The sequence below is a fragment of the Lepidochelys olivacea genome (assembly GCF_965140295.1).
Source record: "Lepidochelys olivacea isolate rLepOli2 genome assembly, chromosome: 13".
In the NCBI taxonomy this organism is placed as follows: domain Eukaryota; kingdom Metazoa; phylum Chordata; order Testudines; family Cheloniidae; genus Lepidochelys; species Lepidochelys olivacea.
The window spans coordinates 7,203,891-7,224,780 of NC_140423.1; the positions used below are offsets into that span (position 1 = coordinate 7,203,891).

The following is a 20,890-nucleotide window of genomic DNA, read 5'->3' on the forward strand; positions in this document are numbered from 1 at the left end:
TTTTGAGGAATCTCTCGATAAAGGAATCTTAGAAACCGAGTACAAGGACAAGAAAATGTTGGCCAAATGCCAGAAGAGAAGTAGCTCTTCAGAGAGTAACCGTCTTCTCCAGGTTTCTTCTCATACAGATTCTGCAAATGACTGAATTAGATGGCAGTTGAACAGATCTTGAGGTGAAAGGTCTAGAAGCAACTTCTCTAGATAACCCTCTACCAACGACAATAATGTAGACTTGTCCTCTTCTCCCATCTGAGGGGATTGGACTCTTGAGCAGGCATCTCTGATTCTCAGCCAGGAGGGATGACAAATGTTGGAAATATTCAGTCAGGCTCCCAGAGCTTAGTAAAGCATAGCCAGAAGATGGCAGATAATAAACTACTACAAAGCTATAGAGATGTATTCACCTTCCTAGTCCCCGTCTAAGGGGCTTAAAAATTATCCTTGTATTGAAGAATTTGCAGAAATCATTACAAGTATCAGAATTCAAAATAAAAACACTAAAGTCCATTTTGACAGCTGTTTTTCAGGTCAGTTTCCTAATCTCTATCAGTTTCAAGAAGATTTGCCTACATATCCTGATCAGACCATCACTCTGGCAAGACATGTTCTTATGTGGTCAGAAACATTTCCAGTAGAGGGTCCTATGCTTTGACCTTAATTACTCTCTAACGTATTCACAGAAATGTACTACTTGTTTGGATGGAAACTCTTTAGGCCTGGACTTCACGCAGGTTTTGTACCATATAACTATTTTGGGGGAGGGAGGGGCAATGTTGGTTGGTTTTACCTATCTGTATAAGCGCTAATGTGGATGAAGTCTTACTGGTATAACATATTGTCCTTCCCTTATGGAAATAATCTGTACTGGTTTAAGACACCTTTATGCTGATATATCTGTGTCCATATTACAGGGGTTGTACAGTTTTAATTATGCTATTAGAATTTGTGTGTCTATACAAGCTGTTAGAAAATGATTTGCATCCTGATAAGAGCATCCTTGAGACACAGGGCAGAACAGGACATCAGTTTTATGGTTCATTTCTACTAAGTAAGGGGACTCATGGTGAATTAAGAAAAAAATCTGCTTAATCCAACTCAAACCGTTCAGAACTTTGAAGTCACTTTCAATACCAAACTTCAAAGGATGTTTCTTCCCAGGGGGAGAGAACAAAATAAAGGAAGTTATATGCCATGTCTGTGAACAGCCCCTAGCTTTCAAAATATTATTGAGTTTACTAGGTAATCCGATTTGTTAGAACTGCTGAGCTGGCAACGTTTCTGATATATCCACTTCAAAGATTCGTGCTACCCTTTCCATCAGATGTTCTTTACCCCCTTTGCAAATAGAATGCCCCTAAGGACATGTTCATCTAGCCTGGTGATTTGTGACTAGACCCCCAAATGATGAATTGGATAGAACTGTTTATTATGGATGGAAAGAACACTTTTTGCTGGGGGAGCACATCTTTCACATCTTTGGGGAGGTGGTCTCAGAAAGAAATGATGAGGAAGATCAACTGGCTAGAGATCTGAGACATTTGATTAGCTTTCCTTGTACTGCACAAATAAACAAAACTTCAACATATCCTAATAATGACAGACAACACTATATGAGCAGAGGACCAGGTCAGCATATTTGCACCAAGAAGAAAGGTCCCTCTTGTTCTGGGGAATTAATAATATATAATTGATTTGGGCCCTGCATATCAAGTCGAATCTAAATACAGTATCTGATTGGCTAAGTAGGCAAGAAGCAGACCCAGCAGAATGGAGTCTCTACTGCTCTTTCTTCCTGTTGATAAGAAAGATTGGAGTCCAGGATGGGATCTCTCTGCAAACAAAATACCAAGACAAAAAGATACTACTTCCAATTCTATGTCACCCAGCAATGCCCCTTGAAGCATTTCTCAGAATTGGCTATTAGGCCAATTCTGTGCTTCCTTGCCTGCTGCTTTGAGCAAAATTTTCCAGAAGAAAGCATCAGCCCCATTCTGAACTCTGAGACAATGTTTTTTCTACCTTTGAAATTGTCGTTCTCCCCTTTTCTATGACATGCCAAAAAGAACCACTAAGTTAAGGGTCAATAACTTACCCAGGGAAACTCCATTTGTCAACATGAGTTTCTGTTAGCCATGGTAATTTAAATTGGCTTTTAAAATAGCTAGCGATAGCTGGTGACAGTTTCCCTTGTGGAGAGTTGCTCTCTGCTGGTAGAAAGATGTGAGGGAATGTGATAGGGCATGTAATAGGCAAGGCAGGTGCATGGTGGAACTGAACTATGCCTGAGCCTTTTGCAGTGGCAGAAGTTAGAGAAACTAAGTAGCTCTTCTCTTGCTCTAATTCTGCTGAGAATGAGGGTCAGGGAGCCACAACTAGGTTGCAGCAGCCACCTCTCTCCTCTTTGTCAACATGGAGAATCTGTTCATGAATATTTTTTGTTTTCTGGTTTCTTGTTTTTTATTTTTTGTAATATGTTCCATATGTTGGCATAGCTTGTAGGCAGTTCATCCTGATTTCAGAGTTCAAGAGAAAGTGATAGTTCACTTGAGAAATAATTCATTTTAGAAAATAATGTTTTAAGTAAAACTTTTCATTTTGTGCGTATTTATGAACTCCATGAGGTATTGATAAAATTATAGGTGCTAGCCAGGGATGCTAGAAATAAATTACCATTCTGCATTTCCTCACCCCAAATCTGAATAATCTTCTGGGAGATTAATTTATTTTTCTTTTCAGCTGACATGGTTCCTACTTTTATATTTTAATTTAATAGGATCTTCTAAAATATTCGTAGCTGCTTATGGACTAAGGTAGCTGGAGGCTTCTAGACAATCCACTTGCATTTTCACAACTCTGGATACTTATACGAGAGTCAGGTTTTGGTATGAAAAACAAGGAAATAAGTTTATAATTCAATATTCTGGTTCCACCGTTCACATATTTTTATACACAACTATTATTAGACAAGATTGTTGGAACAATAATTGGGATTTGATTGTAACTGGGGTAATAATTACATCCAGTGTATTGTCTTGCAAGGCCTACGTGTCATCTTGTAAATTCTGCAGTCTTAACAACACTGAGAGTAACCATTCCATTATAACTTATTTGGTATGTATTTGTGGAAGTTTTCAAAGTGTCATGGTAATGATACTATAGTTAAAATGTACAGTGTCATTTAGTTTTACTCTTATTCTGGCACTTTTAACTTATTCAATAAATTACTTTTGCATTGAGACATATACTTTTCAAGTTCAGATCCATATATATATTTTTTAACTTTAAGTCCTAAAATCTTTAGTTTTGTAATATCTGAAGTTCAGGATTAAACACCATCAACTGTTTCCCTTTAAATGAAACATTTAAAATAGTTGATAGTATAGATTATTTTGAGTAGTTGAGTATATACCTCAGCTTTTATTATTCTTATTTTGTTGCTAAACAGTTTGCAAAAAGTCGGAACCAAGTTAGTAGTGAATGTGCGTGCTATATCCAAAAATATGCAGTACAATTTAGCACTTTATGTTAGAGTAAATTTGAGATCTTTTAGTTTCTGGTATTCATTTGGGGTCAAAATTAGATTACTTACATGTTTGGATACTCATAATTTTACATTGTGATAGATTTTTCTAGATTAAATCTCTTGTTATTAATAGGTGCAACAGAATCTCCAGGTCTAAGCAATTACATTCTGAGTCTTATGTTTATTTTTAGAGTTGCACTTGGGGAATGGTGGTGTCCCTATTATGGAACAAGTTGTAAATTCACGGTCTGTGGCATTTGAATCTGAATCCAGTCTTGGCAACATGGAAAACCGTTCTCCTGGTAAGTCCATTTTCTTTCTTTTCTTGAGCAGAAATCTTGCTAACACATCCAATTTGTGTGTTTCTTAACCAAAAGATAGTTTTTACACTATTTGCTCAAGTTATCTCTGAGGAGGAGTACAATATGTTAATGTGTAGATTTACTTTTAAGAATATAAAGAATATTTTTATTTAGGAGCCCCCTGTGATGGGTTCCCCCCAGGGTGCCAGCTGCAACTGGGGTATCACTGAGCTCCCCCTTACCCACCTACCTGGGCTCCCTCTCACACTGTGGTGCTGTGTTAAGTTTCCAAGCTTGCTCTTTCACCAGCATACGCACACCTAGCTGCAGAACTTACAGGCTGCTGTGATCAGTTCTGCATGGGGAGGCTTACAGCTAAGGAACTGCCCAGCTGCTCAAGACAACACCTCTGGAGTGTAAACCCAAAATTATAGCGTCCTGCACTGCACAGTGATCTGTACAGTTTAAGCTCATGAAATTCGCCCCCTCCTTCAGTGTGAAGAGAGAATATACAACAGCTTTTTCCCCCAAGTTATAACTCCCACACACTGGTCTGTGATGAAGCAAAAGCAAATTTATTAAATACAAAAGATGGATTTTAAGTGATTATAAGGGATAGTAAACAAAGCAAGTTACCGAGCAAAGATGAAAGCAAGTTACCGAGCAAATAAACAAAAACACAATATAAGCTTAATATACTAAAGAGATTGGATATGAGTAGCAAACTCTCACCCTAAATGTTGATTTAAGCTGGCTGCAGGCTCTTAAGGGGCAAGCTGCACTTGCTGGCAGCTTAAGAACCCCAGATATTCCTTTCACAGGCCAGAAACCCCTCTAGCCTGGGTCCAACACTTCTCCCTAGTTCAGTCATTGTTTGTCAGGTGTTTCCAAGAGTCTCCCCTTCATTGAAGAACCATGATGATGTCACTCTCCTGCCTTAAATAGCTTTTGTATATGGCGGGAACCCTTTGTCTCCAAGCTTGGTTCCCATGTCTTTCAGTGGAAAAGCACTGGTCTTCCAAGATGGAGTCCAATACCAAGTGATATGGTCACATGCCCCTGTAGTGTCATAGAAGCCATGACTTGAGGCTGTTTGTACTATCCTCAGGAAGCCTTCCCAGGAAGGCTCCCTGGTGGGAGATTAGCTTCTTCTAAGACCTATTGTTCTTCTAAGAGTCCATTGACTTGAATGGGCCATTTCCAGCCATCCATCTAGACTGACAGTCTTTTGCCTAGTGGGTGTTCCCCAGGTGTAAACACGTTTGTAATAGATACATAGACAATATTCCTAACTTCAAATACCAAAACGAAACATGCGTACAAATAGGATAATCATATTCAGTAAATTATAACCTCTACAATGATATCTCACATGACGTCTCTTGTATAAAATACATAATAGTTATACCATAATCTTATCATAATACTATCTCTAGGAAGGATATGGGATGCATCAATGTGATGTTAACTATACAAAACAAAGAGAGAGAGAGAGAGAGACATGGTCACTGCCCTGAGGGATTTATAATGCTACTAGACAGACACATATAAGTACATCCAAATTGTAATTCACTGGTTGATTGGAGAGAGATTTGGTCATAACAGATGAGGTGTTTTGTTTTGTTTTTAAATGTTATTGACTTGTGGCTTGCATTTAATTGCTTACGAAACTGCTTTTTTCCTCATGTAATACTGTAGCAATTGATTGGCTGACAGGCTTGAACCTAATAATCCCCTGGTTCAGACAGAGGATGGTTAGCAGCTGGGCCTTTGAGGAGTTCTTGACTTCAGCTTAATCATCTGTTGTTCTGCTAGATTCTGGATTTGGGGATCTGCAGAGCATTCTACTAGATGATACTGTTTTCTTAGGCTTGCCTAGATTTATAGCTTTTTTTTGTTTGTTTGTTTTGTTTCTTTAAGCTATTGTGTTTTGCTGGTTGTTTCTTGTAGAGTTCCCAGAATGTTAGTCGGGAGCTTAAGAAAAAGTTGATGTTCTTTGGTGGGTAGCCACTAAAAGGAATGATGCTATGTGAAGATAGGTGGGATGAAGAATTATCTGATCACTAGTTTCAGAGTAGCAGCCGTGTTAGTCTGTATCCGCAAAAAGAAAAGGAGGACTTGTGGCACCTTAGAGACTAACAAATTTATTTGAGCATAAGCTTTCGTGAGCTACAGCTCACTTCATCGGATGCAGTCAGTGGAAAATACAGTGGGGAGATTTATATACACAGAGAACATGAAACAATGGATGTTACCATACACGCTGTAAGGAGAGTGATCAGGTAAGGTGAGCTATTACCAGCAGGGAGAGAGGGAGGGAAGCTTTTGTAGTGACAATCAAGGTGGGCCATTTCCAGCAGTTGACAAGATCATGTGAGGAACAGCGGGGGAGGGAGGGAGGGAAATGGGGAAATAGTTTTACTTTGAGTAATGACCCATCTACTCCCAGTCTTTATTCAAGCTTAAGTTAATTGTATCCAGTTTGCAAATTAATTCCAATTCAGCAGTCTCTTGTTGGAGTCTGTTTTTGAAGTTTTTTTGTTGAAGAATGGCCACTTTTAGGTCTGTAATCGAGTGACCAAAGAGACTGAAGTGTTCTCCGACTGGTTTTTGAATGTTATAATTCTTGACGTCTGATTTGTGTCCATTTATTCTTTTACGTAGAGACTGTCCAGTTTGGCCAATGTACATGGCAGAGGGGCATTGCTGGCACACGATGGCATATATCACATTGGTAGATGAGCAGGTGAACGCGCCTCTGATAGTGTGGCTGATGTGATTAGGCCCTATGATGGTGTCCCCTGAATAGATATGTGGACACAGTTGGCAACGGGCTTTGTTGCAAGGATAGGTTCCTGGGTTAGTGGTTCTGTTGTGTGGTGTGTGATTGCTGGTGAGTATTTGCTTCAGGTTGGAGAGCTGTCTGTAAGCAAGGACTGGCCTGTCTCCCAAGATCTGTGAGAGTGATGGGTCGTCCTTCAGGATAGGTTGTAGATCCTTGATGATGCATTGGAGAGGTATTAGTTGGGGGCTGAAGGTGATGGCTAGCGGCGTTCTGTTATTTTCTTTGTTAGGCCTGTCCTGTAGTAGGTAACTTCTGGGTACTCTTCTGGCTCTGTTAATCTGTTTTTTCACTTTCACAGGTGGGTATTGTAGTTGTAAGAACGCTTGATAGGGATCTTGGAGGTGTTTGTCTGAGGGGTTGGAGCAAATGCGGTTGTATTGTAGAGCTTGGCTGTAGACAATGGATCATGTGGTGTGGTCTGGATGAAAGCTGGAGGCATGTAGGTAGGCATAGTGGTCAGTAGGTTTCCGGTATAGGGTTGTATTTATGTGATCATCGCTTATTAGCACTGTAGTGTCCAGGAAGTGGATCTCTTGTGTGGACTGGTCCAGGCTGAGGTTGATGGTGGGATGGAAATTGTTGAAATCATGGTGGAATTCCTCAAGGGCTTGTTTTCCATGGGTCCAGATGGTGAAGATGTCATCAATGTAGCACAAGTAGAGTAGGGGCATTAGGGGACGAGAGCTGAGTAAGCATTGTTCTGAGTCAGCCATAAAAATGTTGGCACACTGTGGGGCCATGTGGGTACCCATAGCAGTGCCGCTGATTTGAAGATATACATTGTCCCCAAATGTGAAATAGTTATGGGTGAGGACAAAGTCACAAAGTTCAGCCACCATGTTGGCCGTGACATTATCGGGGATACTGTTCCTGACGGATTGTGTCCACATATCTATTCAGGGGACACCATCATAGGGCCTAATCACATCAGCCACACTATCAGAGGCGCGTTCACCTGCTCATCTACCAATGTGATATATGCCAGCAATGCCCCTCTGCCATGTACATTGGCCAAACTGGACAGTCTCTACGTAAAAGAATAAATGGACACAAATCAGACGTCAAGAATTATAACATTCAAAAACCAGTCGGAGAACACTTCAGTCTCTTTGGTCACTCGATTACAGACCTAAAAGTGGCCATTCTTCAACAAAAAAACTTCAAAACCAGACTCCAACAAGAGACTGCTGAATTGGAATTAATTTGCAAACTGGATACAATTAACTTAGGCTTGAATAAAGACTGGGAGTAGATGGGTCATTACTCAAAGTAAAACTATTTCCCTATTTCCCTCCCTCTCTCCCCCGCTGTTCCTCACATGATCTTGTCAACTGCTGGAAATGGCCCACCTTGATTGTCACTACAAAAGCTTCCCTCCCTCCCCCCTTGCTGGTAATAGCTCACCTTACCTGATCACTCTCCTTACAGCGTGTATGGTAACATCCATTGTTTCATGTTCTCTGTGTATATAAATCTCCCCACTGTATTTTCCACTGACTGCATCCGATGAAGTGAGCTGTAGCTCACAAAAGCTTATGCTCAAATACATTTGTTAGTCTCTAAGGTGCCACAAGTCCTCCTTTTCTTTTTATCTGATCACTAGTTATTCATCTTTTATCTTCAGGTAAATGGTGTTGTAAGTCTCCGTTCTGCAATGTCTTTAATTAATTTCACATGCACAAAAAAGCTAGATTGGAGCTGCTATCACATTCATGAGTTAGGGTTTTTATCAAGGGTTTGGCTTTAGGTTTTCTGCTGCCTTAAGGCATATTACTGTTTTTTTTATTATGGTAGCACCTAGAAGCCATAACTAAGATGGAGGTCTGTTGTGCTAGGCACTGTACAAATGCATAGGAAGAGGGAGTTCCTGCTATGAAGTGCCGATACTGCCATCAAATGATTCAATCTATTTTACCTTTTCTAATTCATTTTAAAGTGTAATTTAAAAGTCTCAAACACCTGATATATTTTTCTCATTTTATTGTTGAAAATAAAAACGACTGATTCAAATTAAAATTAAATTAAAATGAAACCCTCCGTGTTTTAAAAGCAAAATTAATTAAAGTATTATTTTAGTCTTCTGGAGTGGCTTTAAGGCATGGTGGTGCAGCATCCTCCAGGCCTGTGGGAGACCTTTTGTGAAATCCTGACCCTATTGAAATCAATGGGAGTTTTTTCCCTTTACTTCAATGGGGCCAGGACTTCACAAATTGTTTTTAAAAGATTTAGGTTATAAAATCATAGAAATATAGGGCTGGTTTATTGAACAAGAAAATTGCTGCATTATAAATATTGCTAGACTAATAAATAATGGATTAATAATAAATCGCTCCTTCCAGAAATGTATGCACATCCTTTAGCAAATGCTATTGTATGGGTTTGGGAGAGAATAATTCTTTTCCCTCACCCGTGACACCCATTGCAAATATCCAGATTTTAACGCAAATCACCAACCAGAGAGTTTGAGAGATTGGGAGAGCCTTGCGACATACAGTTGGCCAGCTATTCAGTAAAACAGACTTTTTCTAAGTTATTTAGAGATCAAAACTAGCTTTAATTGGCCCACTCTCCCCTGGTACCAGCACTTAAAGTCAGAAATTATGTTTGTCATTTTTCTAGAAAGCCTGTTTTATATAGAAAGCTCGCGTTAATATATGTGATGGCATGTGGTCAATTACGAAACTTTATAATTTATATGTATCTTTGCAGACAACTTTCCTAAGGAAAACATTTTTTGTATATGACACCCTGGGCAATGGATCTGGGAAGACAAATTACGCCACAGTAAAAGAGGTCCAGCAACCTCAGTCTGTAGCACAATAGAAGAAAATTTCTGTAAGATACTGTTTCAGTAGTATCTGGCACCAGTTAGGTTAGAAAATATATATATATGTATATATAAAATACACATTGAGATGAAAGAGAAGATTTTATGCATATATCATAGAAATATAGCACTGGAAGGGACCTTGGGAGGTCATCTAGTCCAGTCCCCTGCACTCAAGGCAAGACTAAGTAATAACTAGATCATTCCTGACTGGTGTTTGTCTAACCTGAACTTAAAAAAAACCTCAATGACTGAGATTCCACAACCTCCCTAGGCATATGTGGTGGTCATATCAAGAGAGAATATTGGGATGCAGTACGTAACTAAATACTATAGTTGGTTGGATATTTATGATCCCATTGTAATCCTGCTAGGGGGCTTCCTAGCAGAAATGGTCATGCAAGAAGAAATGAATTAATTTCTCGTCTGCTAGTAGCTGCTCAAATATTGGTAGCCTCTCACTGGAAAAAGAAAAACAGCCCAATCATAGGGGAATGGTTAAAAATAAATATGGAAGGTTGTGGTTATGAAAAAGTTAACACACCCATTACATGCCCAGGAAAATAGAGGACAGATAAATATTTGCTTACCTTTTATTCATTACTCTGAGTACATTGACCTGCAAATAAACCAGCACACCTGTCCAGTTTTTTTTGAATATTAACATTTGATACGCAAGCTTGGTGTGTTAAATGTGTGTATAGTGATTTCATTCAATTTTATAAAATCACTGGAAACAACAAATTATAGGTGTTGTAATGCTCTCTCTGTAATATGGTAACACTCTGTTAAATGGAAAGATCTGATAGCTATATTCCTGTATAATATCTCTCTAAACAAAAGCTAGCTTTTATAATAATTGTTTTTTTTCCTGATACTTACATGGCACGGATTGGAAAGTTGTTAAAACATCCTAAATAAATGGGGGGAGGTGAGGAGAGAGTTCTTAAAGATAATTGCTAGCATTCCAAGCTTGCTAGAGCTAGTTCCTGAAGTATTCTAGGACGAATTTCATCAGGTCCTGCCGACTTGAATACATCTAATTTATGTTCTTTAACCTGTTCTTTCTCTCTTTTGGCTTGTGTTATACCAGGCCAGCAAGAGCTTGGAATATTATAAGCATCTAGGAAAGAAGGAGATGCACTGCATGAGCAATTCCTAGCTCCTGGATTATGTTGACTTAGTGTTAGATGGGACAGTAAACTACCTCTGCTGTGAGGTGGAACACTGGAGTGCAGTTGTCATGTGAACAGGAAGGGTGGCTTAATATTCATCATGATCAAAAAATGAAGTGGGGAATCGCACGTTGCTTAATTATATTGGCTGTGACTTTAGTGATCCCTGTCAATAGGAACTTTGAGAAAAAGTGTGTTCTTTGTTGTGTTCAGAGCTATTAAGTAATTATCTAGCATACCACATTTAACATGTGTATATATCTACTCTCACAAAGAAAACATGATGACATTTTGAAAGATTTGTTCCAAAAGAAAAGTGTCAGCTGTGATTCTAAATGAGGAAGTATCAGTTTCATAATTTTACTTTTATTTTTAGCATCCGTTTTGGATGATAAAGGTGAGCAAAGCAATGAGGAGGAACAAAAAGCTATTAAGCCCACAAGTAAGGAGTTCAAGAAAACATGGGGATTTCGAAGGACTACAATTGCCAAACGAGAAGGTGCAGGAGATGTTGATGTGGACACTAGTGAACAACAACCGCAGCAGCAACAAAGCCTGTCTCTCCGGCGTAGCGGACGGCAACCCAAGCGTACTGAAAGAGTGGAAGAATTTCTTACAACAGTAAGACGTAGAGGTAGGAAGCATGTTCCTACTGCTCTTGAAGATTCAAGTGAACCAGCATCCTGTCCGGTTACAGATGTGGAGACTGCTTCTGAAGGCAGTGTGGAGAGCACTCCAGATATAAAAACTAGCAATCGGAAGAGTGACTCTAAAGACAATAAGGATCAGCCAGTCTTAAAAAGCAAAGGTGCAAAAAATGATGATGATGATGATGATACCTCTGATAGTGATAGTGATGGACTGACGCTGAAAGAACTACAAAATCGTCTAAGAAACAAACGCATTGAACAAAAACCTGCAGAACTGACATTGAAAGAGATACAGAACCGCCTCAGGAAAAAACACCTAGAACAAAATCCTACAGAAACAGTTGATGTCCAGGCAGGAAATCAAGTTAAGACTGAACGGCCTGTCAAACAAGAACCTGAGTCTACCGATAGCACTGAGACTGGAAGTCAAGTAGTTGTGTCTGAGGAACATACTGAAGATCTTCAGGTTAAGAAGGAAATAAAGCCTGCCCTGGGAACAAAGGAGATCAAAGATGAAGAATCTGAAGAGTTCACAAAAAGCAAATCTGAGTCTGAGATTTATGACCCAAATACACTGTACTGTATCTGTCACCAGCCTCATAACAACAGGTGGGCTATATACATATGCAAAGTATTGTTTAAAGATTTCATTGCCAGGTGTATATAACTTTTTTTTTTCTGTTGCAACTTCATGGGGTTGTAAGTAATAGGGTAAGCTAATAAATACTAAATTTGAATGCAGTTTGTAAAATTAATAAGTTATACAAAGCAACTGGCTTCCTGACAAAATTACAAGGACTTTTTTTGTTTTTGAATTTTTCAGTATTTTATTTTTTAACCACTTGTTCTTTATTTTCAGGTTTATGATTTGTTGTGATAGGTGTGAGGAATGGTTTCATGGTGACTGTGTGGGAATTTCTGAGGCTCGTGGGCGACTGTTGGAAAGGAATGGGGAGGACTATATCTGTCCAAATTGCACCATTCTGCAGGGGCAGGATGAGACAGTTTCGGAAACAGATTGGCAAGAAACTAAATCAAGACAACTAAACGTGGATGGCACAGAGCTCACAAGTGTAGGAACAGTCGAACAAAAGTCCAGTGAGGATCAAGGAATCAAGGGTAGGATTGAAAAAGCTGCAAATCCAAGTGGTAAGAAAAAACTGAAGATATTTCAACCTGTAAGTATTTTAGTTGTTGTCTATTGTTCTATTGAATGTGTTGAGGCATTAGCTTATCTACGGGCTGCAACACACTTTTATATAAAACAAAGCTGCTAAATTTTTTTTTTAGATATTTGCTGTTTGTATCTTTCTGATTTATAAGTAAAGATTTTGATCCAGAACTGAATGAGTGGAGTGTCACAATCATTAGCATATATTTTTTTAATTTTTGAAGGATTGCAATTTACAAAACATATACATCGGATAAGGAAAATACCCCAATAATGTATGCATCTGTTGTTCTTTTATTTGGGTAATCAAGACACTGGCTGAATTCCTGTTCTTTCATAAAGACTCTTAAAATTCTGAAATTGGCATGTCTTTATTTTAAAATTGCCTTTTCTAATAACTTATCAATTGTTTAATTTTCACTGTAGGTGTCCAGTTAGTATTGGCAAACTTGTGTGCCTGTACACATTCAAGCTGTGCTGTGCACTTCCAGCCAGTCTTTGACCTTGTGTTTTGACCTTACTTCTTGAAGCTCTTCATACACAGAAAAGGGGATTGATAGACTTTATTTTTTAAAAATGGCTCTGAAAATATATTTAATTAAAAAAAAATCCTTTCAAATTGTTGCTAGTTTCTACATACAATTATTACAGGAACTTTCTTTATATTAGCCATTAGCCAGTCTGTGTGCCATTCTAAATGCAGGCAAAAAGTCTCTTAACTTGAATTTAAACTAGAATCATAGAATATCAGGGTTGGAAGGGACCTCAGGAGGTCATCTAGTCCAACCCCCTGCTCAAAGCAGGACCAATCCCCAATTAAATCATCCCAGCCAGGGCTTTGTCAAGCCTGACCTTAAAAAACTTCTAAGGAAGGAGATTCTACCACCTCCCTAGGTAACGCATTCCAGTGTTTCACCACCCTCCTAGTGAAAAAGTTTTAAAACTAGTTTAAAACCTTTTAATGCCATAGTAATTGACCTTTCTGCTGCTGGTGCTATTTTAGTATTTGCAAGGACAGGCGTCCTCCTTGACTGTCGTCTCTACTTTATTTCTCTTCAGCAAGTTTTTTTAAAAAAAAAAATCCTACATACTTGCTGACAGCATACTGCAGTAATTTATTTTATGGGTTTGTGTTCATTTTAATGGTTGGACAGGAATACCATTTTCTAGCTAGCATCAGAGCTGTTGTATTGAAGCTTGCCATTAGCATGAGGCTTGTAGACTTTGGAGTGAAATTTTTAAATCACTGACATTTTCAGCAGAATACTTGTAAATTTAAAAGAAAAACTTTTTTCAGATATATTCTATAACTTTAAAACTACAGTTATCCTCAGTGTATGTATGCAGATTTAACATAAAATACTAAAAAGCTTTTAATATATCCTTTCCCATATGTTGATGTTTAATTTTGTGTTGAGGATAAAAATCATGAAACAGAGTGGCAGGTCCAACCAAATTTCGGCTTTAATCAATTTTTGCCTTTATTTGTACAATTTTAGATGGAATTATTGTCATTTATAGTGTCTGAACATACATTTATTCCAGACAAATAATAACAGACAAGAGGGAATTGTTTAATTGGCCCAAGTTACCACATTCCAGGGCACCAGGAAGTTCTTCCATGTACTTCTCGTCACCTTCTCTGATCTCCTGGTCTAGTCCTTCAGTCTCTTTTCCAATGTCTCTCCTTTTTGGGGCCTATGTTCACTTGGGTCTTCTATACATTTCTACGTTACAGATTATTAAATCTTTATCCAATTTACTTTTTAACACACAAGCCCTTTGGGTTTTAGGTAGGGCTGTCAATTAATTGCAGTTAACACCTGCGATTAACTGAAAGCAAAATTAATGCTTTAATTTTTTTTAACATGTTAATTGTATACCTGTGGGCGGGTTGAGAGGCATCAGTAGTGGAGGGGCTGAAGCCTCAGTCCACAGCTTCCTAGGGGAAGGTGCTGAAGCCCAGAGCCCCAAGCCCTGACCCTATATTTGAAAATATAGAGAAACCCCAAAATATTTAAATAAATGGTATTCTGATATTGTTTAATGTGAGATTAAAACTGCGATTAATTGCAATTTATTTTTTTAATCTCAAGGTTAATCATGATTAATTTTTTTTAATTGCTTGACAGCCCTAGTTTTAGGTAACCCATACATTATGCATACACAGGCTTCAGTTACTCAACTTCTGCATTTTTTTCTGCTGGTTTTTCAGTTTCAATGTCATGATGGTTTTGTGTCACCCTGACTTGTCGCTTCCCAGAAAAAAGGCTTCTTGTTGTGTATTTTCAGCCCCAAACCCTGTGCGACATGTTACTTTTGGTTCTGTCAGTAATAACATCACTTTAAGCAGATTAGCAAGTCTGTGTAAAAGAAGAATTAGCAAAACCACAAGTATGGCAGTAGGGCCTTGGTCTAAGTGTTACGTCATTTGTACTCATTCACTATCCATAATTACAAATCATTAAAAGTATAGCTAACACAGCTCTTAATCTTACCATTAAAAATTCTTAATTTTATATTTCATTGTTATAAATCAGTATGTGTATGTTATCCTGTGCTGTCTTTTAATCTATTAGAAAAGTTGGGGGGAGTTATGGAAAACATGATGATTTTTTTTAACGTCAGCATTTCGTATCTTCTTTAAACTTGTTTTTTTTAATTCAAAGTATAGTTTTGTTTGTGAACCATGACAAAGAAAATTCAGTAGAAATTTTCCTGTGAATACATTTTGAGGGGTGCCTCAATTTTAGGACCATGATATTTAATTGCATTTAATGGCACCCCAACATTTTGTAAAATTTAGAAATCGTTTTACAGATAATTTTAGTGTAAATAGTGAACATAAGAATGGCCACACTGGGTCAGACCAAAGGTCCATCTAGCCCAGTATCCTATCTTCTGACAGTGACCAATGCCAGGTGCCCCAGAGGGAATGAAGAGGTAATCATCAAGTGATTAATTCCCTATCGCTCATTCCCAGCTTCTGGCAAACAGTAGAGCCAAGATTTCGCCCACTAGCCTCTGAAGTAAATGGGAGTTTTGCCATTGACTTCAATGGGGCCAGGATTTCACCCACCCACTAAGTTTTATATACTATTAAATTCTGGTTCTACACTTTCCCCAAACTTTCTTTAGGTTAGTCTCTACTCTAAAGGATAAGTATGCAAAAGTGGCACCTTCTTACTCAACAGACCTGATCCTTTTGTGCATTTAGTGTCAGATCTGTTAATTTTGATGACAAAATAAACCCTGTGTAATAAGTTGCACAGGTTTCAGTGTGGGCATGATTTGAAAACAGTGGGGTTGTACTAAAAGTCTAATTTGGCATGTAAAGCTTTTAGTACTGTTGTTGATGTGTGAAGAGGAATGACTCCAATTTGACTTGAGTGAAGGTAGAGTTTTATAAAACAAGCATTTGCCGAGGAGGAGGGGGAGGGAAATTTAATTGTACACTGAACACACTTGATACATAAATAATTGTAGGAAATAAACTTGGAACCTCACAATCACTTATAAGCACTCTTCAGAGTAGAATCATGCTTTAAGGTTGAATTTTCAGAAAAACTGAAAAGATGTCAACAAGATGGTCATTACCACTTAAGAAGAGTAACATTCTGTCCGTAGCATTTTTCATGCATTGTATTTTGAGCTGTATTCTACAGATTATTTATTTTAAATAATTCAAATTCTTGTAACAAACATCGCAGCTAATTAATACTTTAATCAGAATGTCATGGCATTCAGGAAAGTTTGGTGCTTACACCCTGATCCTATACTATTGAAAAAATGGATTTTTTAACACTGACTTCAGTGGTGAAGGGTTGGGTCTTTAAAAGTTATTTGTGACACACTACAGCTGGACTTGTTAGATCTTTAAAATGTAAGATGCCTTCTAGGAAACACTTATGTATTAATTTTGTAATATTTTTCTCCTGCTGTTTGTAGAGATAATCAGATGTGAAAGTGGGCATTTGTAAAGAATTATCCTGAAGAATAATATTTATTTCTACAAAATAAATGTTATGGTATTTGGGTTTTAGATAGGCAGCACTACTTGTGTCTCAGTAAATCTTAATTGAAAAATTAATTGAAATTGGCCTGTGTAGCAACACTGTCATTTGGATTGAAAATTGGTGAAATACTGTAAACAAATATTAATTATAAACTACAATATATTGAGTTGGGGAGAGCTGTCTAATGGAGAATTGCAATATTAGGTATTAAGCCAGTTCTTATTTATTATTCACTAATGACCAGAAAGAGGGAACAACCATTTTGACAAACTGAGGAGAGGCAAGAAGAAACCAACAGAAATTAATAGTATAGTGTGTCAGCTCAGGGTAGCTGCACTGGTATTTTCCCTCTGGCCCAGCAAGGGCACCCATCTCAGGTTTCCAACTCCCTAGCTGGTACCTCTCTTGAGGGGTGACTAGTCCCACTCCCTTCTGACCCCAGTGTATTTCCAGGTGCACAGTCCCCTGACTGTGATATCCCAGCAAAAGACTCTGCCTAAGCAGGCCTGCTTACTTTTCTTCAGAGACCAATAACTGAGTAATTGCCCACAGTTATAAGGCAACACACAGCACTTCCTATGCAAACCTATTTTATTCTTAAGGTAAAGACACTACTGAAAAAATATTAAAAACAACAAATGAACCTATGGAGATGGTAGTAAGCTTACTCCAGAGATCTCCCCAACCCTAATGTGGTCTCTGGCAGGAATAGTCCTTCAAAACCCCACTCAGGGTTTCCTTGTGGGTTCAAATTCATCACAGCTTCAGCTCAAAACAAGCACACAATCTTATGGGACTTCAGTAGGCCCAGTTCTTCCAACCCTTACTTTGGGGCCTTCTGTGGACCAGGATCCTGTCTGTTTGCTGGATCAGGAAAGAGGCCCTGAGCCTGTTTAAACCCAGTCTGTTTAACAGACAAAAAAGGATTTTTGGATAGTCACTGGAGAAACCATTTTGAACTATTTATGCAAAACCTATCTAGGGGATGTCTTCAAAAGGACCGATAACCAGAGGAATTATATTAGCATCTCCATCCTCCTAGAGGAGTTGCATATAATTTCATAATAACAGATACACAGTTGCATTTTTAATATAGTGGATCCCAAAGATATTAAACCTAATTTAACAAGGTTTAATGTAATTTAGTAAAGTTTATATTAATTCCATGAGGTTTGTCCAGGATATTTCCATTTTGTCACATCATTTCTCATCTTTAGATACAAGAGTGCTTTGCAAACATGGATAATTGATGTTATCCTAATTTTTACAAATGGGAAAACAGAGGAAGGAAAACTTAAATTCCTTGCCTCAGACCTCACAATGATCAAATATTTGTAGGCTTTTAAGGATGTTACTTGATCTATCTATAATATTTCTGAGGCACCTGTTATTGGTATATGTTAACACTGAGGAGGAAGAGGATTTATTTACATGTAAGACACTATGGTGAAATGAAGAGAAAATTTAGACTGAGTACTGGGAAATGTCTGTCCTGATAGTGGGAAGTAAGTATTAGGCTGTGATGGAGCTTCCCTAGGGAAGTGGGAGTAGTCCTGTCACTTGGGATTTTTAAATGAGACTGGATAAAACTATGGAAAAATGTGCTGCAGAAAACAATTCTGCATTATCAGGGGAGACAGCCTGGTTAATGCAGTAGGTCTTTTCCATTTTAGATATCAATAACTCCAGGAGAAATAGGTGTTAAAGCCTGGGGTACTCTTCTGTTTAATAAATATAGATGAAATGGACCTTCTTATGGCTTATTTATATTTTAATGATTTTATAAATATTTTGGTTTTGTGTTGAATTTGCAAGCATGAACTCGTTAGGCCAGCAAAGTTGGATATGGGATAGCGTCAGTAAAGATTGAAAAATCATGTTATGCTTTTAAGATGCACTAGTTATATTCAGTTACATAAGTCCTCACAACCGGTTATATACAGTTTTTTAGTTAAAAAATTGAACTTGCTGTGCTTCAATCTTTAGGTAATCGAAGCTCCTGGTGCATCAAAATGCATTGGTCCTGGCTGTTCTAATGTGGCTCAGCCTGATTCTGTGTACTGCAGTAACGACTGCATTCTCAAACATGCTGCAGCCACCATGAAATTTCTCAGTGCAGGAAAAGAACCAAAGCCAAAAGAGAAGATCAAATCAAAATCTGAGAGACCCACAATTCTAAAGTCTCAACTACAGGTAAGATCATGTTCCTGAATAAAAAACGCAGCATTTTTCCTGAAGCATAATAGCTTGTTGCTGTACAGTTTTCAGACATAAATATATTAAGTTTGCAAGATTTAACGTTAGATATTCACTCTCTTGTTTGTTTTTGCCATTTTAATGATCTAAAACTACATTTAAGAATAAGATAATTCAGTTAAATCTTTATAATAAAAAAAGAAAACAGGAAAAGGTTGTTAAAATACAATATAGTCTCCTTTGCATAGGTGCTATTAAATTAAGTATCTGCACTTCAGTACATCTTTTCTGAAATAATTTCCCTAGTACTGAATATTTTAAAGCTAATTCATAAGTTAAAATTATTAATATTTTCCTGGGTTAAAAGTTTTTAGGTTTATTTTTTAATGGGGAGACAGGCTATGCAGATAAGGGGGATTTGTGTCACATGTAAGGAAATGAAAGAGAATTTCTTAAAAGCCCTTTTAAATCCATATTACCTAGCTCTGTGAAACCACTTTAATGTGGCAGGTACTGGATGTGCAGATTTACTTATATTTGATAATAAATACAACTGTGTTCAGTTTGCTGGTAGGGTCTGCTCATGAGTAGAGCACTCAACACTCTCTCCTGCTAGGCTAATGTATTTCTCCTAGCTTTATAGACTTGTCAGAAACCCATTTTGTATTGTAACTATGTAATTTGAAATGCATTAGTAATTATTCACAATATATGAAGACACATTTTGTCACTAAATACATGCATCATGATAACTCTTTCTGTCATTACTATTATTAGTAATTAAGGATCTACTAATTATACAGGCAGGTACTAAGCCTTTGTCCACCCAGAAGAAACCAACTCCTGAGAAAAAAGAGATTAACATGAAGAAAAGTGTGGTGACAGCCCCTAAAACTGAAGCAAACACCCAACCAGTTGCTAAAGAGCCGGCATCAGACAACAGCACACCATCCTGGGCAAGCGATCATAATTACAATGCAGTAAAGCCAGAAAAGACTGCTGCCATTTCATCTTCACTGTTATTCAAATGTATGTATCGCATAGGGATATTCCTGAGTAATCCATTTACATTTTATTTGAATACCCATCCATTCTTGGCTCTGTAAGATTAGGAAAATTGGTATCTTTTTTTCTTAATATGACACACAGTTTTTCTCTCCACCTTCAAAGATTCACACACACTCATATCAGGGAAATTTTATAAGGTTCCTTTATAATTTTGATATTAGTCTGTACGCAACTGGTTTCTGAATGTAAACTTGCTGAGTAAGTTACCAAATGTTTTCCAAAGGCAATAACCATTTCTGTTCTCAGAGGAGGTAAGTATCAATATACACTTCTTAAATTCAAAATATTGTAAGTTACACGAGGTGCCCCTGTTATCAACAATTCACTGTACTAACTTAAATTTTATTATAATACGTCTAGCCTTGGCACTTGCTTCTCAAGTTTTGCATTTGCATTGCTAGTGCCAAGATGGGATTTTTCAACAGGGTTTGTTACAGAGCTTTTATATTTTTGCAGACAGATTTTAACTGTCAAATATATCCAAGTTCTCCTCCTTAGTCCTGCCATGAATGCAGGGGACTGGACTAGATGACTTCTTGAGGTCCCAGTCCTATAAGTCTATGATTCCTGGTGTTTTATTTACTTACGTTAAATATTTTAAGGATCAACTTTTACTTAAGTGAGGGGGTGGCCTTTGTTTCCTTGTTATCTCTGTGTTACTCATATTTCACACACTATCCGCACACAAGGAAACATCTAAAGGGAAGTTAGGCAGAGATTTTGCCTTACATATTATAATTTTGCAGGTATTGAATAGCATCCATAACTTCTTGTTAGCTCATATGAAGGTAAGTAAATACTGATTTGTAATGTGAAATAGATTTTGTACTTTATCACATTTTTGATTGACTCCAGTGAAATAGTGTTATAATGTAATTGGAATTTAAGTGAAATCATACCATTCACATTTACAAAACACACGATAAATAGGTGTCTAGTGTCTGACATTTTCTCAATTTGAAATTTAATGAATGCAAATGTTACTTTTTCTCCCAGCTTTTATTAACCACCTTTTATCGGGGTTTAATTTTTATTTTCAGAAGTAGATCTGGTTATTAAAAACATTAATTATATATTAACTTGACAAATATACATTTAGAACAAGTGAATACTTTTC

The 20,890-nt window shown here is 37.6% G+C and overlaps 1 protein-coding gene across 3 annotated transcripts in view; it reads left to right on the forward strand.

Annotated features, from left to right (window-relative positions):
* The window catches only part of DIDO1 (death inducer-obliterator 1), an 88,255-nt gene that overhangs the window by 24,340 nt on the left and 43,025 nt on the right, over positions 1-20,890 (forward strand). For all 3 annotated transcript variants that reach the window (XM_084646281.1, XM_084646282.1, XM_084646283.1), the window contains 5 exons: positions 3,715-3,825; positions 11,049-11,931; positions 12,182-12,500; positions 18,496-18,702; positions 19,509-19,734. In XM_084646281.1, the coding sequence (XP_084502407.1) occupies positions 3,715-3,825; positions 11,049-11,931; positions 12,182-12,500; positions 18,496-18,702; positions 19,509-19,734 (1,746 nt within the window). The remainder of the gene's footprint in view (positions 1-3,714; positions 3,826-11,048; positions 11,932-12,181; positions 12,501-18,495; positions 18,703-19,508; positions 19,735-20,890) is intronic.